Below are 15,298 nucleotides of genomic sequence, written 5' to 3' on the forward strand. Positions count from 1 at the left end.
ACGCGTAAATGATGTCACGCAAATGACGCCCAAGTGGGACAGGCCCTTAACGGGTTGGTGGTTCGATGCCTGAGGTCTTTACTGACTCGTGAGTGCTCTGCTGGCAAGGAAAGACAAACCTTGGTCTGTACAAAATGCACACACTGAAATAACTCTTCCTGCGGCACTATGAAAGCCTTCTGATGTGTACGGCTACATAAATACATCTTTTTCCATTCATACCGTGATGGATTTTGCCGATTCTAAAGGGCTAAGTTTAATCAATAGGGGATGGAGGTTAGTGGTGTGGATAATCGGTATTAATAGCATGGAGGTTTGTAAAAAGATCAATGAGAAGGAGAACAGAAAGATATATTGAGATAGGGAGATCTTCTTCTTCTTGCGTATGGCGTGCACAGCCTAAAGTTGTAGGACAACTTGTTCTTTTTGATCTTATTTGATTGTCCACGCCAGGCTGGTTGCATTCGTTGAAACAGGGCAGACCACGTGAAGGTTGCAAACTCCCACCTCAGATAGGGAGATGAAGTAGCCGAGGTGATTTCAGTGGAACATGGAACTGCAGATATTGGTTTAGAAAAACAAATACAGAATGCTGGAGTAACTCAGCGGGTCAGGCAGCATCGCTGGAGAACATGGATTGGTGATGTTTCGGGTTGAGGTCTGAAGAAATATCCCGACTCGATGCGTCTCAAGGGCCTGTCCCACTTCGGCGATTTTTTTAGGCGACTGCTGGTGACTAGGCTGTGGCCACATGGTCTCCGGGGTGTCGCCTGTACGGTCGTGAGTCGTCTCCTCAGTCGCCCGAAGAGTCGTAGCGTATTTCTGGTCACCGCTGGATTTTGAAATGTTCAAAAACATTTCGGCGACGGTGGGCTTGTCATAGCTTGTCTTCTCCTGACGTAGGTACTGTCGTAGGTTGTCGCCAGGATGACGTAGGTTGTCGCCAGGTGACGTAGGTTGGCACCGGTGCCGACTTCGATGAACTCCATTGTCGTAGTCGCCGGCAATCGCCTAAAACATCGCCTAAGTTGGGACTTTTTTTTTTAAAGCTGAACTTTTTTTTCCCGTCGAATACCTCACCGTGAAAAGGGTCACGAGGCTTCTAACTTGTGAATCGCACTTCAATGTTAAAAGGGCGGCTAAATTTAAACCACAGGCTTTGAACCCAGCTCCAACAGTATACTGCAAGCCTTGTTTTTGGGCAAAGGGGAGGTAGTGCCCTCATTATGACGTGTGCTGCTGAGTTATGCCTCCACATCACAATGTGGCTGTCCATGAGTCAGATCCCATGCACGTCTCCTCCCTCCAATCTCCCCACCGCTTAATTGCTTTGTAATTTTACCTTTTGCAATTACGATACGATTAAAACTTTATTCATCCCCGGAGGGAAATTGTTCTGCCGACAGTCATACCGCACAAGGTACACGCAAACTTGACATTAAAATTGAAAACAAAAAAGAAAAAGACAAGTGACTGTTGGCTGGCTGAACCCCCCCCCCCCCCCCCCCCCCCCCCCCCCCGGGGCTCCCCTTTGTTTCTCTCACCGTCCCTCACGATGTCCCCCCCCCCCCCTCGCCAGGTCCCCATTGTCTTCCCCTCCCCCCCTTACGCTCATCGACCGAGAGGCCTAACCACCACCTAGGCTCCCGTTGCCACCGAGACCCACGCTGCACTGCCGAGGCTCCCATGGCCGCTGAGGCTCCCACTGCCGTCCAGGCTCCCGCTGCTGCCAAGGCTCGCGCTGCCGCATCCCCCACCGAGACCCACGCTGCACCGCCAAGGCTCCCGTGGCCGCTGAGGCTCCTGCTTCTGCCGAGGCTCCTACTGCTGCGCCCCCCCGCTGCCACTGCCGAGGCTCCCATCCCCGCCACCGCTGAGGCTCCTTCAGCCCAGACATGCCTCTCTGCCCCTCTTCACCTCAGTCCCCTGAGAGGCCTGCGGGGACGAGCCGGGCCTACCGGGGCACGTTCCGGTCTTCGGTCGTCGGCGGCGGCGCGGTTGACCACGGGACACTCCCGTCGCCGCCGCGTACAATTCAAGTCGAATCTATTGTCATTCGCACCAGTACGGGGAGGTACAGGTACAAGAAGACAGTCACGTGTTTAATCGTCAGGTGTACTGAGAATGGAACACATTGGCGCAGCGGCAGAGTCGCTGCCTTGCTGAATTAACCTGTGCAATTCACCAGGGTGGTGAATCGGTGGAATTCTTTGCCACAGAAGACTGTGGAGGCAAAGTCGACAGATATTTTCACGGCAGAGATTAAATAGATTCTTGATTCGTACGGGTGTCAGAGGTTTTTGGGGAAAATGGGGTTAGGAGGGAGAGATAGATTAGCCGTGATTGAATGGCTGGGTAGACTTGATGGGCAGAATGGCCTGATTCTGCTCCTATGTCTTATGATCGGCTAAGTTACTCCAATTTTTGAGGTCTATCTTTGCAGGCTGAGGGGCTGCAGCCTAACCTGTCCCCCCCCCCCCCCCCCACCCCCCCTCAGGCAAAAACAAAGCCACACGTGACAATAATTACCCCAACACAAAGTTGTTGTCAAGCTGCAAATGAAAGTTGGGGGCTGCGACCTCCCTGCAGTAGGGGGCGGCAGATCGGGAGGACCACGAGCGACCTCCGGGCGCTAGGGGGGGCAGTGCGGTGCTGCGTCCTCCGGGCGCCAGGGGGCAGTAGGAGGAGCTGTGGTGTGGCGACCTCCGGAGGGCGGTGGAGAAGCAATTAGAGCCGCGACCTCCCGCCGCCGGGGGGCGATAGAGGGAGTGGGGGCGCCGCGACCTCCAGCCGCCGGGGGGCAATAGAGGGAGTGGGGGCGCCGCGACCTCCAGCCGCCGGGGGGCGATAGAGGGAGAGCTGCGCCGCGACCTCCCGCCGCTGGGGAGGAGGGGGGCGCTAGACCTAGAGGACCAGCGGCTCCGCTCAGCCCGCGGCCGCAGTCCGCTCCCCCTCACGTCGCCGCCCGCCATCGCCATCGCCGCCGCCGCCGCCATCGCACCCTCCTTGTGGAGGCGGAGCCGCTCGCAGCCCCCGCCCCGGCCCCGGCCTCTCTCTCTCTCCCTCTCCCTCCCCCCCCCCCTCCCTCTCCTCCCCCTTCTCCCCTCCTTCTCTCTCGCCAGCGCATATAAGCGGCGGCCGGGCCTCTCGCCGCTCTCCTCCCTCCCTCCATCCCTCCTCTCCCTCCCTCCCCCCCGCCCGCCCGCCATGGAGACGGAGGTGCGCGTCCCCAGCGGCGCGCCCGCTCTGCTCAAGCTCGCCGTGTACGTGGACGAGAACGACGTGGTTCCCGCGGGCGCTGCGGCTGGTGGCCGAGCTGCGGCCTCCTGGGACCCGCCAGCCCGGGTCCGCACCAAGGTAATGGCGCTCACTTTCCCTCCCCTCGTCCCCTCTCCGCCCCCCCCTCACTCCCCCACCCCCCCCTCCCCCCTCCTCTTCTCCCCCCCTCCTCCCTCTCTCTCCCCTCCCCCTCTCCCTCCCCTTCCTCTCCTCTCCCCCCCCCCCCCCCCTCTCTCCCCCCCCCTCCCCTCGCTCCCTCCCTCTCCCCCCCCCAGCCTCCCCCTCCCCCTCCTCTCTCTCCTCCCCCCTCTTCTCCTCCCCCCCTCCCCTCGCCCCCCCCCCTCCCCTCTTCTCCTCCCCCCCTCTCCTCTCCCCCCCTCCCCGCTCCTCTCCCCCCCCCCCCTCCTCTCTCCCCTTCCCCCCCTCTCTCCCCCTCCTCCCCTCTCACCCCCCTCCCCTCTCTCCCCCCCTCCCCTCTCTCTCCCTCCCCCCCTCCCCTCTCCCTCCCCCCGCCCTCTCCCCCCGTCTCTCCCCCTCTCCCCTCCCCCCCCCCTCTCCCTCTCTCCCTCTCCCCCCCCCCCCTCTGTCCCCCCTCTCTCACTCTTCTCCCCCCCCTCTCCCTCTCTCCCCTCGTTTCTCCTCTCTCTCCCCCCCCCCCCTCTCTCCCCCCCCTCCCCCTCTCTCTCCCCCCTCCCCTCTCTCCTCCCCTCCCCCTCTCTCCCCCCCCTCCCCCTCTCTCCCCCCCCCCCTCTCTCCCCCCTCCCCCCGCTCTCCCCTCCCCCCTCCCCCCCCCTCCCCCCCTCCCCTCTCTCCCTCCCCTCCCTCCTCTCCTCCCCCCCCCCCCCTCCTCTCTCCCCTCCCCTCCCCCTCTCTCCTCTCGTCCCATCTCATCTCATACCTCCCATCTAGTCCCATTACTCCAAAATTGTTCCATTATATCCTCATCCCATCTCATTACAACTTTCTGTCTCATCCCACCCCATATATCCCATCCCAACCCATACCTCCCAATTTGTCCCATCCTATCTCATCCCAGAAGATGACTCAAAATGCTGGAGTAACTCAGCTGGACAGGCAGCATCTCTGGAGAGAAGGAATGTGTAACGTTTCGGGTCAAGACCCTTCATCACGTCGCATCCCATTCCATAACTCCCATTGCATCTCAATCCATACAGCTCATCCCTTGTCTTAAACCCATTGCCCCTTTCCTACTCATCAACCGCATTCCCATCTTATACCTGAGGTTAACTTGTGCTTCCCACCAGCACATTGTGTTCTACTTTTAACTTCCACTACCTCATTCTCTTCCACTACCCTCCTTCCTGTTCACCCCACGCACCTCTTTCTTTCCCCCTGCCCCACCTGGACTATAATCCTATTTATTAACCTCCCCCCCCCCCACAACAATTCATTCCTCTGGCTTCACAATATGCAACTCTTCAATCCTTTTGTCTCACAGCTTTTTCTCATCTCTGGCTTTTGTCCAACCATCAAAAATCCCCCTCGCATATGTTCACCTACTACCTGCCATGCTTTGTCCTGCCCCTCCTTATTTCCAGCTTTCTCTTTCCTCCCTCCCTTCTCCACAATCAGTCTGTGGAAGGGTCCTGTCCCGAACGTCACCTATCCATGTTCTCCAAGCAAGTGTGTAGGTAGGAACTGTAGATGCTGGTTTACACCAAAGACAGACGTAAAATGCTGGAGTAACTCAGCGGGACAGGCAGCATCTGTGGAGGGAAGGAACGGGTGACGTTTCGGGTCGAGACTTGCTGATCCTGCCTGACCCGCTGTGTTACACCAGTACTTTTGTCTTCATTACTAGTCTTTGCTGCCTCTCACTTCATGGCTCCCCCAACACTGCACATTCCTTTCCACAACAAACCCAATGACAGCCTCATGTCTCTTAAGCCGCAATGTTGCGATTTTGAGCTTTGAAAGGAGCTGACATTAGAACAGTCGGAAGAAAAAAAACACAATTCTTAACAAATTTGTTTCAAAGGGACATTTCCTTTTAATTTTCTAACCATTATTCATAGAGAGACTATATAATGTTGTGATAAATCGGCTAAAGTGTATAATTATCCACAAAGTTTGGTTCATTGTTTAATATTTGGTCTCTGCATCGATTCTTATCTATTCTGTGTGACTCCTAAGTTCTTTTTTGACCACATGCTGTGAATTGTTTCGAGTAGGCTAATCTAGGTTACTGATCCTGCATGGTCATTTTTCATCCAGAACAGATGCTTAAGGCATGCAGCTCCTTGTAGCTTGCTTAATTGTCCTTGGTGCTAGTTCTTGTTGGGACTGCTCTTGGAGAGCTTGTTTTATAGTCTCATCCCAAGGATTTTGCAATTAAATGGTCTCAAAACTCTGTGCCCTTAATTAGGTGTGTTTTTTCTACTAGGATATATTTCAGTTGGATGTCCATATTGTGCAGATTCTTTAAAAAAAAAAATCATGTCCAATATATAAATATTCTTGTATCATATAAAAGGCATGCTCAATTGGGTTCAGATCGGGTGATTGGCCGAGTCAATCACCTGATCTGAACCCAATTGAGCATGCCTTTTATATGCTGAAGAGAAAACTGAAGGGGACTAGCCCCTAAGCATAAGCTAAAGATGGCTGCAATACAGGCCTGGCAGAGCATCACCAGAGAAGACACCCAGCAACTGGTGATGTCCATGAATCGCAGACTTCAAGCAGTCATTGCATGCAAAGGATATGCAACAAAATACTAAACATGACTACTTTCATTTACATGATATTGCTGTGTCCCAAACATTATGGTGCCCTGAAATGGGGGGACTATGTATAAACACTGCTGTAATTTCTACATGGTGAAACCAAAATGTATAAAAATGGTCTTTATTAAAATCTGACAATGTGCACTTTAACCACATGTGATATATTTTCTATTACAAATCTCAAATTGTGGAGTACAGAGGCAAATAAATAAATGATGGGTCTTTGTCCCAAACATTATGGAGGACACTGCAGTTCATCTAAATAAAGTGAGGCTGTAACTGAGTGAAATAAAGGGAGCCAGGTAATCTTATGAAAAAATAGTTGGCATTGCAGTTTATAGGATTATAGCGAGATGTTGACTGGGGCCACCACCTAGAGTACTGTTTGGCCCACCTCTTTAAGAAAGAATGTGCCTACATTGATGTCGGTCCAGAAGAGATTCACAAGACTAATTCCTGAGATTAGATGGTTGTCCTGTTATGAATATGGCAGCGCCTGCAGGTGTAATATATGCAAAATGAATGTCATAGTGCAGTTACTCCACATGTGACAAGAAAGCACTATTGAATGACTAAATAAAAATAGATCCGAGGTATAATTTGAAGCTTAAAATCTGAAAAGTATAAGATTCAATGGGGACATCAGATGTCATGGTGTTTCCACCGGTAAAAAAGGAAAGGAGGCCCTAATTTATTTTTGGTGCGAGTGAATCTTTGGAATTCTGTACTGCAGAGGATTGCGGGGGCTAGATAATGACAGGTATTTAGAGAGGAGGTGATTATGTTTTTGAAAGATCATGGAATATGATGGGAAGGTGGCACAGAAGGTGAGCTGAGGCCTGGAGAAGATCAGCCGTGGCGATAATACATTTGTGGGGAGGCTCGAAGGGATGGTAGCCTGCTCCTCCTGTTTACTGAAGAAGGTTCTCGACCCGAAACGTCACGTATTCCTTCTCTGCAGAGATGCTGCCTGCCCCGCTGAGTTACTCTAACATTTTGTGTCTACCTTCGATTTAAACCAGCTTCAGTACACCTCGTGTTTACGTGCTCTTAAGCACAGGTACTTGAAGCTCGGTGTGCAGAATGCTGACGGATGAATGAGATGGTGTGTTAGCTCGGGCAGTAGATCTCAAGTTTATAGAAGGGAGGAAGAATAACCTGGTCAGGAAGTATGGAGTGGCACAGAGGTTCAGCGGTAAAGTTGCTGCTTTACAGCACCAGTGACCCGGGTTCGATCCTGGCGACAGGTGCTGTCTGTGCAGAGTTGGTACATTCTCTCTGTGACCGCGTGGGTTTCCCCCGGTGCTCTGGTGTCCATCCACATCCCTAAAACATTCATGTCTGTGGGTTAATTGGCTTGTGTAAATTGTCCCTAGTGTCCCTAATTAATGTATGAGTGATCGCTGGTCAATGTGAACTTGGTGGGCCAAAGGGCCTGTTTCCATGCTAATCTTTCTAAACTCTATTCCGGATGTAGAATGGCCTGCATGAGAAGCAGTTGGGGCACAGTTTGGTGATGGTTTAGAAGTAAAATGGGCACTGAGTGCTGTTGTGCATGCAAAATTGGAAAACCATCTTTGTTTAAAGATGGTGGAAGTTTGCAAACAATCGAACAATCTGCTTGAGTTTCTGGTAGACACCTGGGAAGGTTTCACAAAGTTCAGAGAGCACAAAATTAATGTTAGTTATATTCAGCGGTGTTCGGTGTGTGGAAATTCAGCTCGCCCTGTCAGATGGTTGGTCTGACAATTCCACCATATGGCTGCCTCTACATGGGTGAAGGCGAGGACAGCTTGGCTGATCATTTGCTGAGCACCAGAGCTGCTCGAGTGACGCTGAGCTTCTGGTTGCCTGCCTCTTTAATTGTCGGCCCCATTCCCGCTCTCTTTTCTACCTGTGGCCTCTCGCACTTTTACACCAATGCCCGGTGTATGCTTCAGGAAAAACACTTCATCTTTTGTCTCGGCATTTTGCAGCCTACAGGACTTAATATCGAATTCTTCAACCTCTGATAACTTTCTCTGTGTATTGGAGTTAGTCACGTGCTTGCCATTCCACTGCATCATTTCTCAGCATACCCAGAAGGCCAGGCTACACAGCATCACGACTTAACAACATTAGCAGCCAGTCACACTGACAAAGTAGCTCAGCTGCATGTTCAATGGCTCCATTATTTCAACTTTTTACAGATGCTACCTTTGTTTCCCACCTCTCTGATCTCCTCAGATACTTAGACTAACTGGTTTTCACTGTTCAACAGGATGTTTCCAGTAGCGGGAGAGTGTAGGGCCTGGGGGCACATCTTCAGAATAAAAGGACGTACTTGTATAATGGAGGAATATTTTTTAGCTGGACATCGGTGAATTTGTGGAATTCATTGCCACATTGGGAAAATTGGGAATTTTTTAGATTGATTGGTTCCCGTTTAGTGAGGGCATCAAAGATTCGGGGGAGAAGGCAGGGTTGAGGGAGAAAAATAGATAAGCCATGATCAAATAGTGGCGCTGATTCGATGGGCCCAATGCTCCACAATGTATTATGGTGAAGAGTATTTGCCCTGGAATGTTAATTGGTTCAATTTCAAGTTTACTGTCATTGCACGGGTATGGTACAATGTAAAATCTTGCTTGTCCCAGCATCCGGCACATGTAGTTGGACAAAAACACAAAACCAATTTATATATAAATTACACACAATTCCAAAATAAAGTGTATGCAAAAGCAAACCAAGATGTTAGTGCAAAATATAAAAATTTGAGTCCATTGCAGTGCAAGAGTGCATGGTAGCGTTCCATTGCTACGGTAGGATTGGGGTTATGTAGATTGGTTCAAGTACTTGATGGCTGTAGGAAAATAGTTGTGTCTGAACCTGGTGGTGTATGACTTCAGGCTTTTGTACCTCCTGCCCAACAGTAGCAGTGAGGAGAGGATTTAGCCCAGATGATGGGGATCCTTGATGGTAGGTGCTTTTGATGGAGGGAGGGCCGTGGGAAAGCATATGGATGCTTTAGATGCAGAGAGGGCTGTGCCTGTGATGGACTGGGCTGAGTCCACCACACTCTGCTGCCTCTTGCATTGGGGTGATTTGGAATTGCCATGTCTGTGTGATGCGACCAGTCTGTGTGATGCGACCAGTCAGGATACATTCTACAGTACTTCTGCAAAACTGGAATATTTGGAGACGTATTGAATTTCTTTAAACGTCTAAGAAAGTAGAGGAACGTGTAGGAAGGCACTACAGATGCTGGTTTAAACTGCAGACAGACACACAAAGCCGGAGTAACTCAGCAGGACAGGCAGCATTTCTGGAGAGAAGGAATGTGTGACGTTTCGGATCGAGATCCTTCGTCAGACTTCTAAAGAAGGATCTCGACCTGAAACATCTCCCATTCCTTCTTTCCAGGGATGCTGCCTCTCCTGCTGAGTTACTCTAGGTTTTGGTGTCTATCTTAAGAAAGTGGACCTTTGCCACCTTTGTGACTGCATCTGGCGCTGGAAGTTCACCTGAGATGTGACTACCCAGAAATCCGAAGCCGTTAATTCTCTCCACCACCGGTCCATGAATTAAAAAAAATGGCATCTGGTCTCCGGACGTCCCTTTCATAAATCAGTTGCTTGGTCTTGTTGACATTGAGCGTGTGGTGGTTCATGTGGCACCACTCAACCATGAGTTCCATCTCTCCTCTGTACTCTGACTCATCACCACCCGTGATCGGCCAACCACAGTTTACAGTTGCCATTGGAACTGTGCTAACCACACAGTCATGGATGTAAAAAGAGTGGAGCAAAGCGGCTAAGCATGCCACGCAGCCTTGACATGTACCTGTGTTGATAGTCAATGAGGAGAAGGTGTTGCCAATATGTACTGAGGTGCGCTGATGAGCAAGTCAAGGATCCAGTTGCAAAGGGAGTTTTGGAAGCCCAGGTTTTGGAGCTTGGTTGGTAGACGCAAAAAGCTGGAGTAACTCAACGGGTCGGGCAGCACCTCTAGAAAAAAGGAATAGGTGATAGACAGTAGACAATAGATGCAGGAGTAGGCCATTCGGCCCTTTGACTGATCATCTCCAATCAGTACCCCGTTCCTGTCTTCTCCCCATGTCCCCTGACTGCTATTTTTAAGAGCCCTGTCTAGCTCTCTCTTGAAAGCATCCAGAGAACCTGCCTCCACCGCCCTCTGAGGCAGAGAATTCCACAGACCAGAGACCACAGTGATGTTTCAGGTCGAGACCTTTCTTCAGACTGTGATGAGTTTAGAGGGATGACGTTATTAAACGCCAAGCTGTAGCTTGTGGATAGCAGTCTGAAGCATGTGTTCCTGTCATCCAGATAGTCCAGAACAGAGTGGGGAGTCAGTGCGAGATAGCATCTGCAGTTTACCTGTTGTGGCGATAGGCAAATTGAGGCAGATACAGGTCATTTCTGAGGCAGGAGTTAATATTCAATCTCTCGAAGCGCTTCATTAGAGTTGATGCAAGTGCTACTGGATGGCAGTCATTAAGGCAGGCCACCTACAGTACTCTTATGGGCTATAGACAGGCATTCTGTGGAAAAAATCCTGTGACCATATTATAGCCCGGTTTGATCACTGATGTGGATTATTGTACTATTCGGATGCCATGATTGTGGATTAGGAAAATGTTGCCTGAAGGCTTGTAAATGGCAGTTAATTCTCTGGATCGGATCTTTTCTGCATGAGAGAAACAAAATGGAGGTTGTGTGACTTTTGTAGAACACCCTCAGTCTTCAATGTGGACTGATTTTCCAGGTGCCTGTTGCTTTAAAACTCAGTTGCACTCTCACTCTACTGTATCTTCAGTCTCTTGTACTTTTAAATAAATCCTAATGCAAGCATGAGAAGCACAATCTCACCTGTCTTGTCACGTTGTTACCCTTGGGGCTCAATATTGAATTCGGCCATTTTGTATTCTGTCAGAACTTGCCTGACTATGTTTGAAAGAGAATATGGAGAGGAAGTTATCTAGTTGGGGTGGCAGGGCGAAGGGGGGCTTTTTGGGTTAATGGCCAGTATTGATTTGGATATCATTGGCCTGAGCATTTAACACTGTTTCCCTTCCGCAGATGCTGCTTGGCTCCAACTTTTACTGGTTTTGCTTTGGGATTCCAGCAGCTGCATGTTTTTTTTTTGCTTTTCAGTCCTTGGCCAACTCTGATGTGCTCAAAGGGTTTCTCTTCCCCCTTTTCCTATCCTTTCGGACAATCTGGTTGCCATTGACAAGCCTTGATCACCTTTTAGTCGGTAACAATCTGTGTCTTCTTTCTTCTCTTCATTTCTACCCCATCACAGGTACTTGCTTTGTTTTGCCTGTCTCTACCACTTCTCTGTATATTTAATAGCTGAGTCATCACTGGAAACGTCAGAGATGCATGAGACTGCAAAAGCTGGATTCTTGAGCAAAAAGCATTGTGCTGGAGGAACTCGGTGGGTCAGGCAGCATCATTGAGGGAATGGACAGACAACATTTTGGGTAGAGACACATCTTCAGACAGGACACAAGAAACTGCAGATGCTGGAGTCTTGAGCTATCTAAAGAAGGGTCCTGACCCAAAATATCATCTACCCATTTCCTTCACAAATGCTGTTGAGTTCCTCCAGCATTTTTTTTGAGTCTGAAATATTAACACTTTCTCTCTGCACAGATGTCCATTGACCTGAATAACTCCAGTATTTTCGATTTTTATTTGACTTGGTAAATTTGTAAATTGCCCCTAGTGTGTAGGATAGTGCTTGTGTGCAGGGATCGCTGGTTGGCATGGACTCGGTGGGCCGAATGGCCTGTTTCCGCGCTGTATCCCTAAACTAACCTAGAACCTCATACCAGCCTTGCTCTTGTCATTTCCCTCTAATTTCTGACAGTAACAATCATTTTGAAGTAAGCTTCCACATACGTGAGAAGATGCCTCCTCCGATATGGCATCCTACCAATAACTGGAGGTACTTTGAGCAATCGTGCATTCAGAAATTGAGACTGGATTTGGTTCCCCAAGCCCCCTATTCAGTCTTCAACTGGGATTCTGTCCGGTTGAACCCTACTAATGCACTGAAACCACATCCTGAGAAAAATGAATGTCTAGTGAATGACTAATTCAGCCTTAAGTGACCTTCCACCAACTTTTGTAGTTCATGCGTGAATGCACAAGCTTAGACTCTCCCAGTTGAGCAGAAAATCATATTTTGTATTTATCATGGCAGCATGAACGCATTTTGAAATATTTATAAAGGCGGCACAACATCTTTGCCATCACAATCAGCAAGATGGTGCCTGCCTGCGGCGACTTTTGCGAAGCTCCAGTAAAGAAAAGGCTCAACTACAACAACTTCCATGTTGTCGTTTTTTCGCAAGAAGGGAACTTTAGTAGCCGAACTAAACGCGGTAAATCAAGTCCCTGGTGTACCATAGGTGGGTATCTTAGCATTGGGCAGAGGCTGGATGGGAGTTGTACACTGTAGACCATTTAAGGGTGCTCAACAATACTTTATTGCTATTATTTGCACATGACCCATTGGCACACAATAAGTTGTCAGCTCGGTCAGGTGGACCAAGTGCAGAATAATGTTTCCTGTGCACTGTCTCAACAATGTACCATCTTTTTCTATGTCACTAAATTAATCTACTGCATCCCCTTCTTATCTGTGTAGGAAGGATCTGCAGATGCTGGTTTACATCGAAGATAGACACAAAATGCTGGAGAAACTCAGCGAGCCAGGCAGCATCTCTGGAGGGAAAGAATTCCTTCCATTCCTTCTCTCCAGAGATGCAGCCTGCCCCGCTGAGTTGCTCCAGCATTTCGTGCCATTCTTATCTGTTATGGGTTTTTCCTAGTGGGGCCCATCTAGTTGCAATGGTTTCGCTGACCAGATTGAAGCTAATTAGATCCCTTTCAGTCAAGATTCCTGATTGGTACAGGTGTCGGGGGGGTGATGGGTAGATGGCAGGGGAATGGGGTTAGGAGGGAGAGATAGATCAGCCATTATTGATTGCGGGAGTAGACTTGATGCACAAAATGGCCAGATTCTGCTCCTATGGCATAAGACCTTATGAAGTTTCATCATAACTGATGCCGGTAACTGAGATGAATTTGTGAAGCACATGTTTATGTCGCAAACCATTCTCTTGGCAAAGTTACCCTTATTTTGTAGGGAGAGGTTGAAGTAGTTTATCTTCTCTATTCTATAAACTGTTCCTGAGTAAGTTGGCTTTTGCTTGCTGTACATTGACTCATACAAGTCATATGCACTTGGTTTGGCAGTTGGTGCAGTGTTGTCTATCTCCCTTCAATTAGTGTTATGGTATCATTGTCCAGTATGTCTGTTAATTTTCCAGTCAAGCAGGGTGTTGGAGGGGTGAGACATAGCAGGTGGTTTCTTTGCACGTTGATGTCAGTGCGGTACTATAGACCAATCCAACTAGTTCCACGGAGATGGGAATTAAATTGAGGTTCCCTTTGATTTATTGGAGATAATTAAATGAAACTCTTGGATTTCATCCCTCTTGCAGAAATAGAGGAGGCCTCGCTTGATGGGCAAAGGAATTTAGAGGAATCTTGTTTTATATATAGTTCAGTTGTTTCAAGCATTCTTGGCTTCGCTTGGAGACAGTGCGGAAACGGGCCCTTTGTGTCCGAGTCCGCGCCAGACAGCGATCACCCCGTACACTAGTGCTATCCTGCACACTAGAGATAACTTCCAACTCTTACCAAAGCCAATTAACGTACAAACCTGCATGTCTTTGGGGTGTGGGAGGAAACTGGAGCACCAGAGAAATCCCACGCAAGTCAGGGGGATAATGTACAAGCTCTGTACAGACAGCACCCGTAGTCGGGTTCGAACCCGGGTCTCTGGCGCAGTGAGGCAGCAACTCTACTGCTACGCCACTGTTCCACTATTGACATCTGTCTTTTGAAGAAATCAATCTTGCATGCTGGTCATAAGCTACATCTCTGTGGGTTAGAGTGAAAGATTAAAAGAATTGGAAACATTGGGTGTGGAGGTTAAGCCCATTCGCAGCCAGATCCCCAAAGAGCAAGAGAAGCACTAGTCTTGTCTTTTAGATTGCAGGTAGAAAGGAAAGAATTCCCTCAAGTTTTTGGAAAGAGGTGGAGTGGCCCAGAGATAGACACAATGCTGGACACAGTGGGACAGGCAGGATCTCTGAAGAGAAAGAATGGATGACATTTCAGATCGAGATGTCTAAAGAAGGGTCTCAACCTAAAATGTCACCCATTCCTTCTCTCCAGATATGCTGCCTCCCCCACAGAGTTACTCCAGAATGTTGTGTCTATCTTTGGTTTAAACCAGCATCTGTAGTTCCTTCTTACACATGGAGTGTCCCAGAAATTGATTCTGTTATTTGTTGCCATGTTATGAGCAAAATGTCCCAAGCAATGTCATAAAATGTGGCATTGAACTGTCTTAAGTTTAAAAACAGAAGAGAAGTTTGCAGAGGGAATTATAGAGCTTGGTCTCAGCAGCTCATTGCTACCATATAGTCACTGGTAGTAATGACCATCAGAGGATCCGATGTAAAGCTGGAGAGGATTAGATGAGTGTGTAGATGGTATCTTACACTGAAGATAGATACAAAACTTTGGAGTAGCCCAGGCAGCATTACTGGAGAAAAGGAATAGGTGACGATTCGAGTTGGGACCTTTCTTCAGCATCTGTAGTTCCTTGTTTCTACTCTAGTCTGAATAAGGGTCCCGATCCAAAACATCATCTATCCGTGATCTCCAGCGATGCTGCCTTGCCTGCTAAGTCACTGACTGTGTCTTGTTTTGTAAACCAGCATCTGCAATTAATGAGATGACAACATTTTCGGTGGCGGAATGAATGTAGAGACCCCTTTGCAACGAGGTGCTTCCCAATATCTCAACTGAGTGCCAGCACTGCTTGAATTTTGGTTATGTACATACCCCATCCATTCCTCTGCTATTCCCCAAACAAAGAATAATTTGTCCATACCTATCCTGTCAAAATTTCTTAATCACCTTAAACAGTATTAGATTGCCCTCTAATCCTCTATACTCGGTACAATATTGCCTCATGAGTTATTTAACCGCATCTGTTTATTACATCTTTCTCCTCCAACTCCAAAATAATCCAACGTTAATCGTCCATATTATCCCTGATGAGGTGTGGTGTGCACAACTGAAATGGTTACCGTAGTTGGATTCCACCCATTGTACATGAAAGATGGAAAAGTAGTAACCAAAGAGCAACAAATTAAAGATAAAACAGCAGAAAATTCTAAATAT

The 15,298-nt window shown here is 48.7% G+C and overlaps 1 protein-coding gene across 4 annotated transcripts in view; it reads left to right on the plus strand.

The window, feature by feature from the left end:
* Positions 1–2,833: 2,833 nt before the first annotated feature.
* The window catches only part of etnk2 (ethanolamine kinase 2), a 64,269-nt gene continuing 51,804 nt past the window's right edge, over positions 2,834–15,298 (plus strand). For 2 of the 4 annotated variants that reach the window (XR_008725426.1, XM_055654913.1), the window contains exon 1: positions 2,834–3,357. Coding sequence is in view for 2 of the 4 variants with exons in the window: in XM_055654913.1 (XP_055510888.1) it covers positions 3,208–3,357 (150 nt within the window). In the remaining 2 variants the exon portion in view is untranslated. The remainder of the gene's footprint in view (positions 3,358–15,298) is intronic. The other 2 variants (XR_008725425.1, XM_055654912.1) reach the window with 2 other exon arrangements.

Source organism: Leucoraja erinacea, chromosome 24, assembly GCF_028641065.1.
Source record: "Leucoraja erinacea ecotype New England chromosome 24, Leri_hhj_1, whole genome shotgun sequence".
NCBI lineage: Eukaryota > Metazoa > Chordata > Chondrichthyes > Rajiformes > Rajidae > Leucoraja > Leucoraja erinaceus.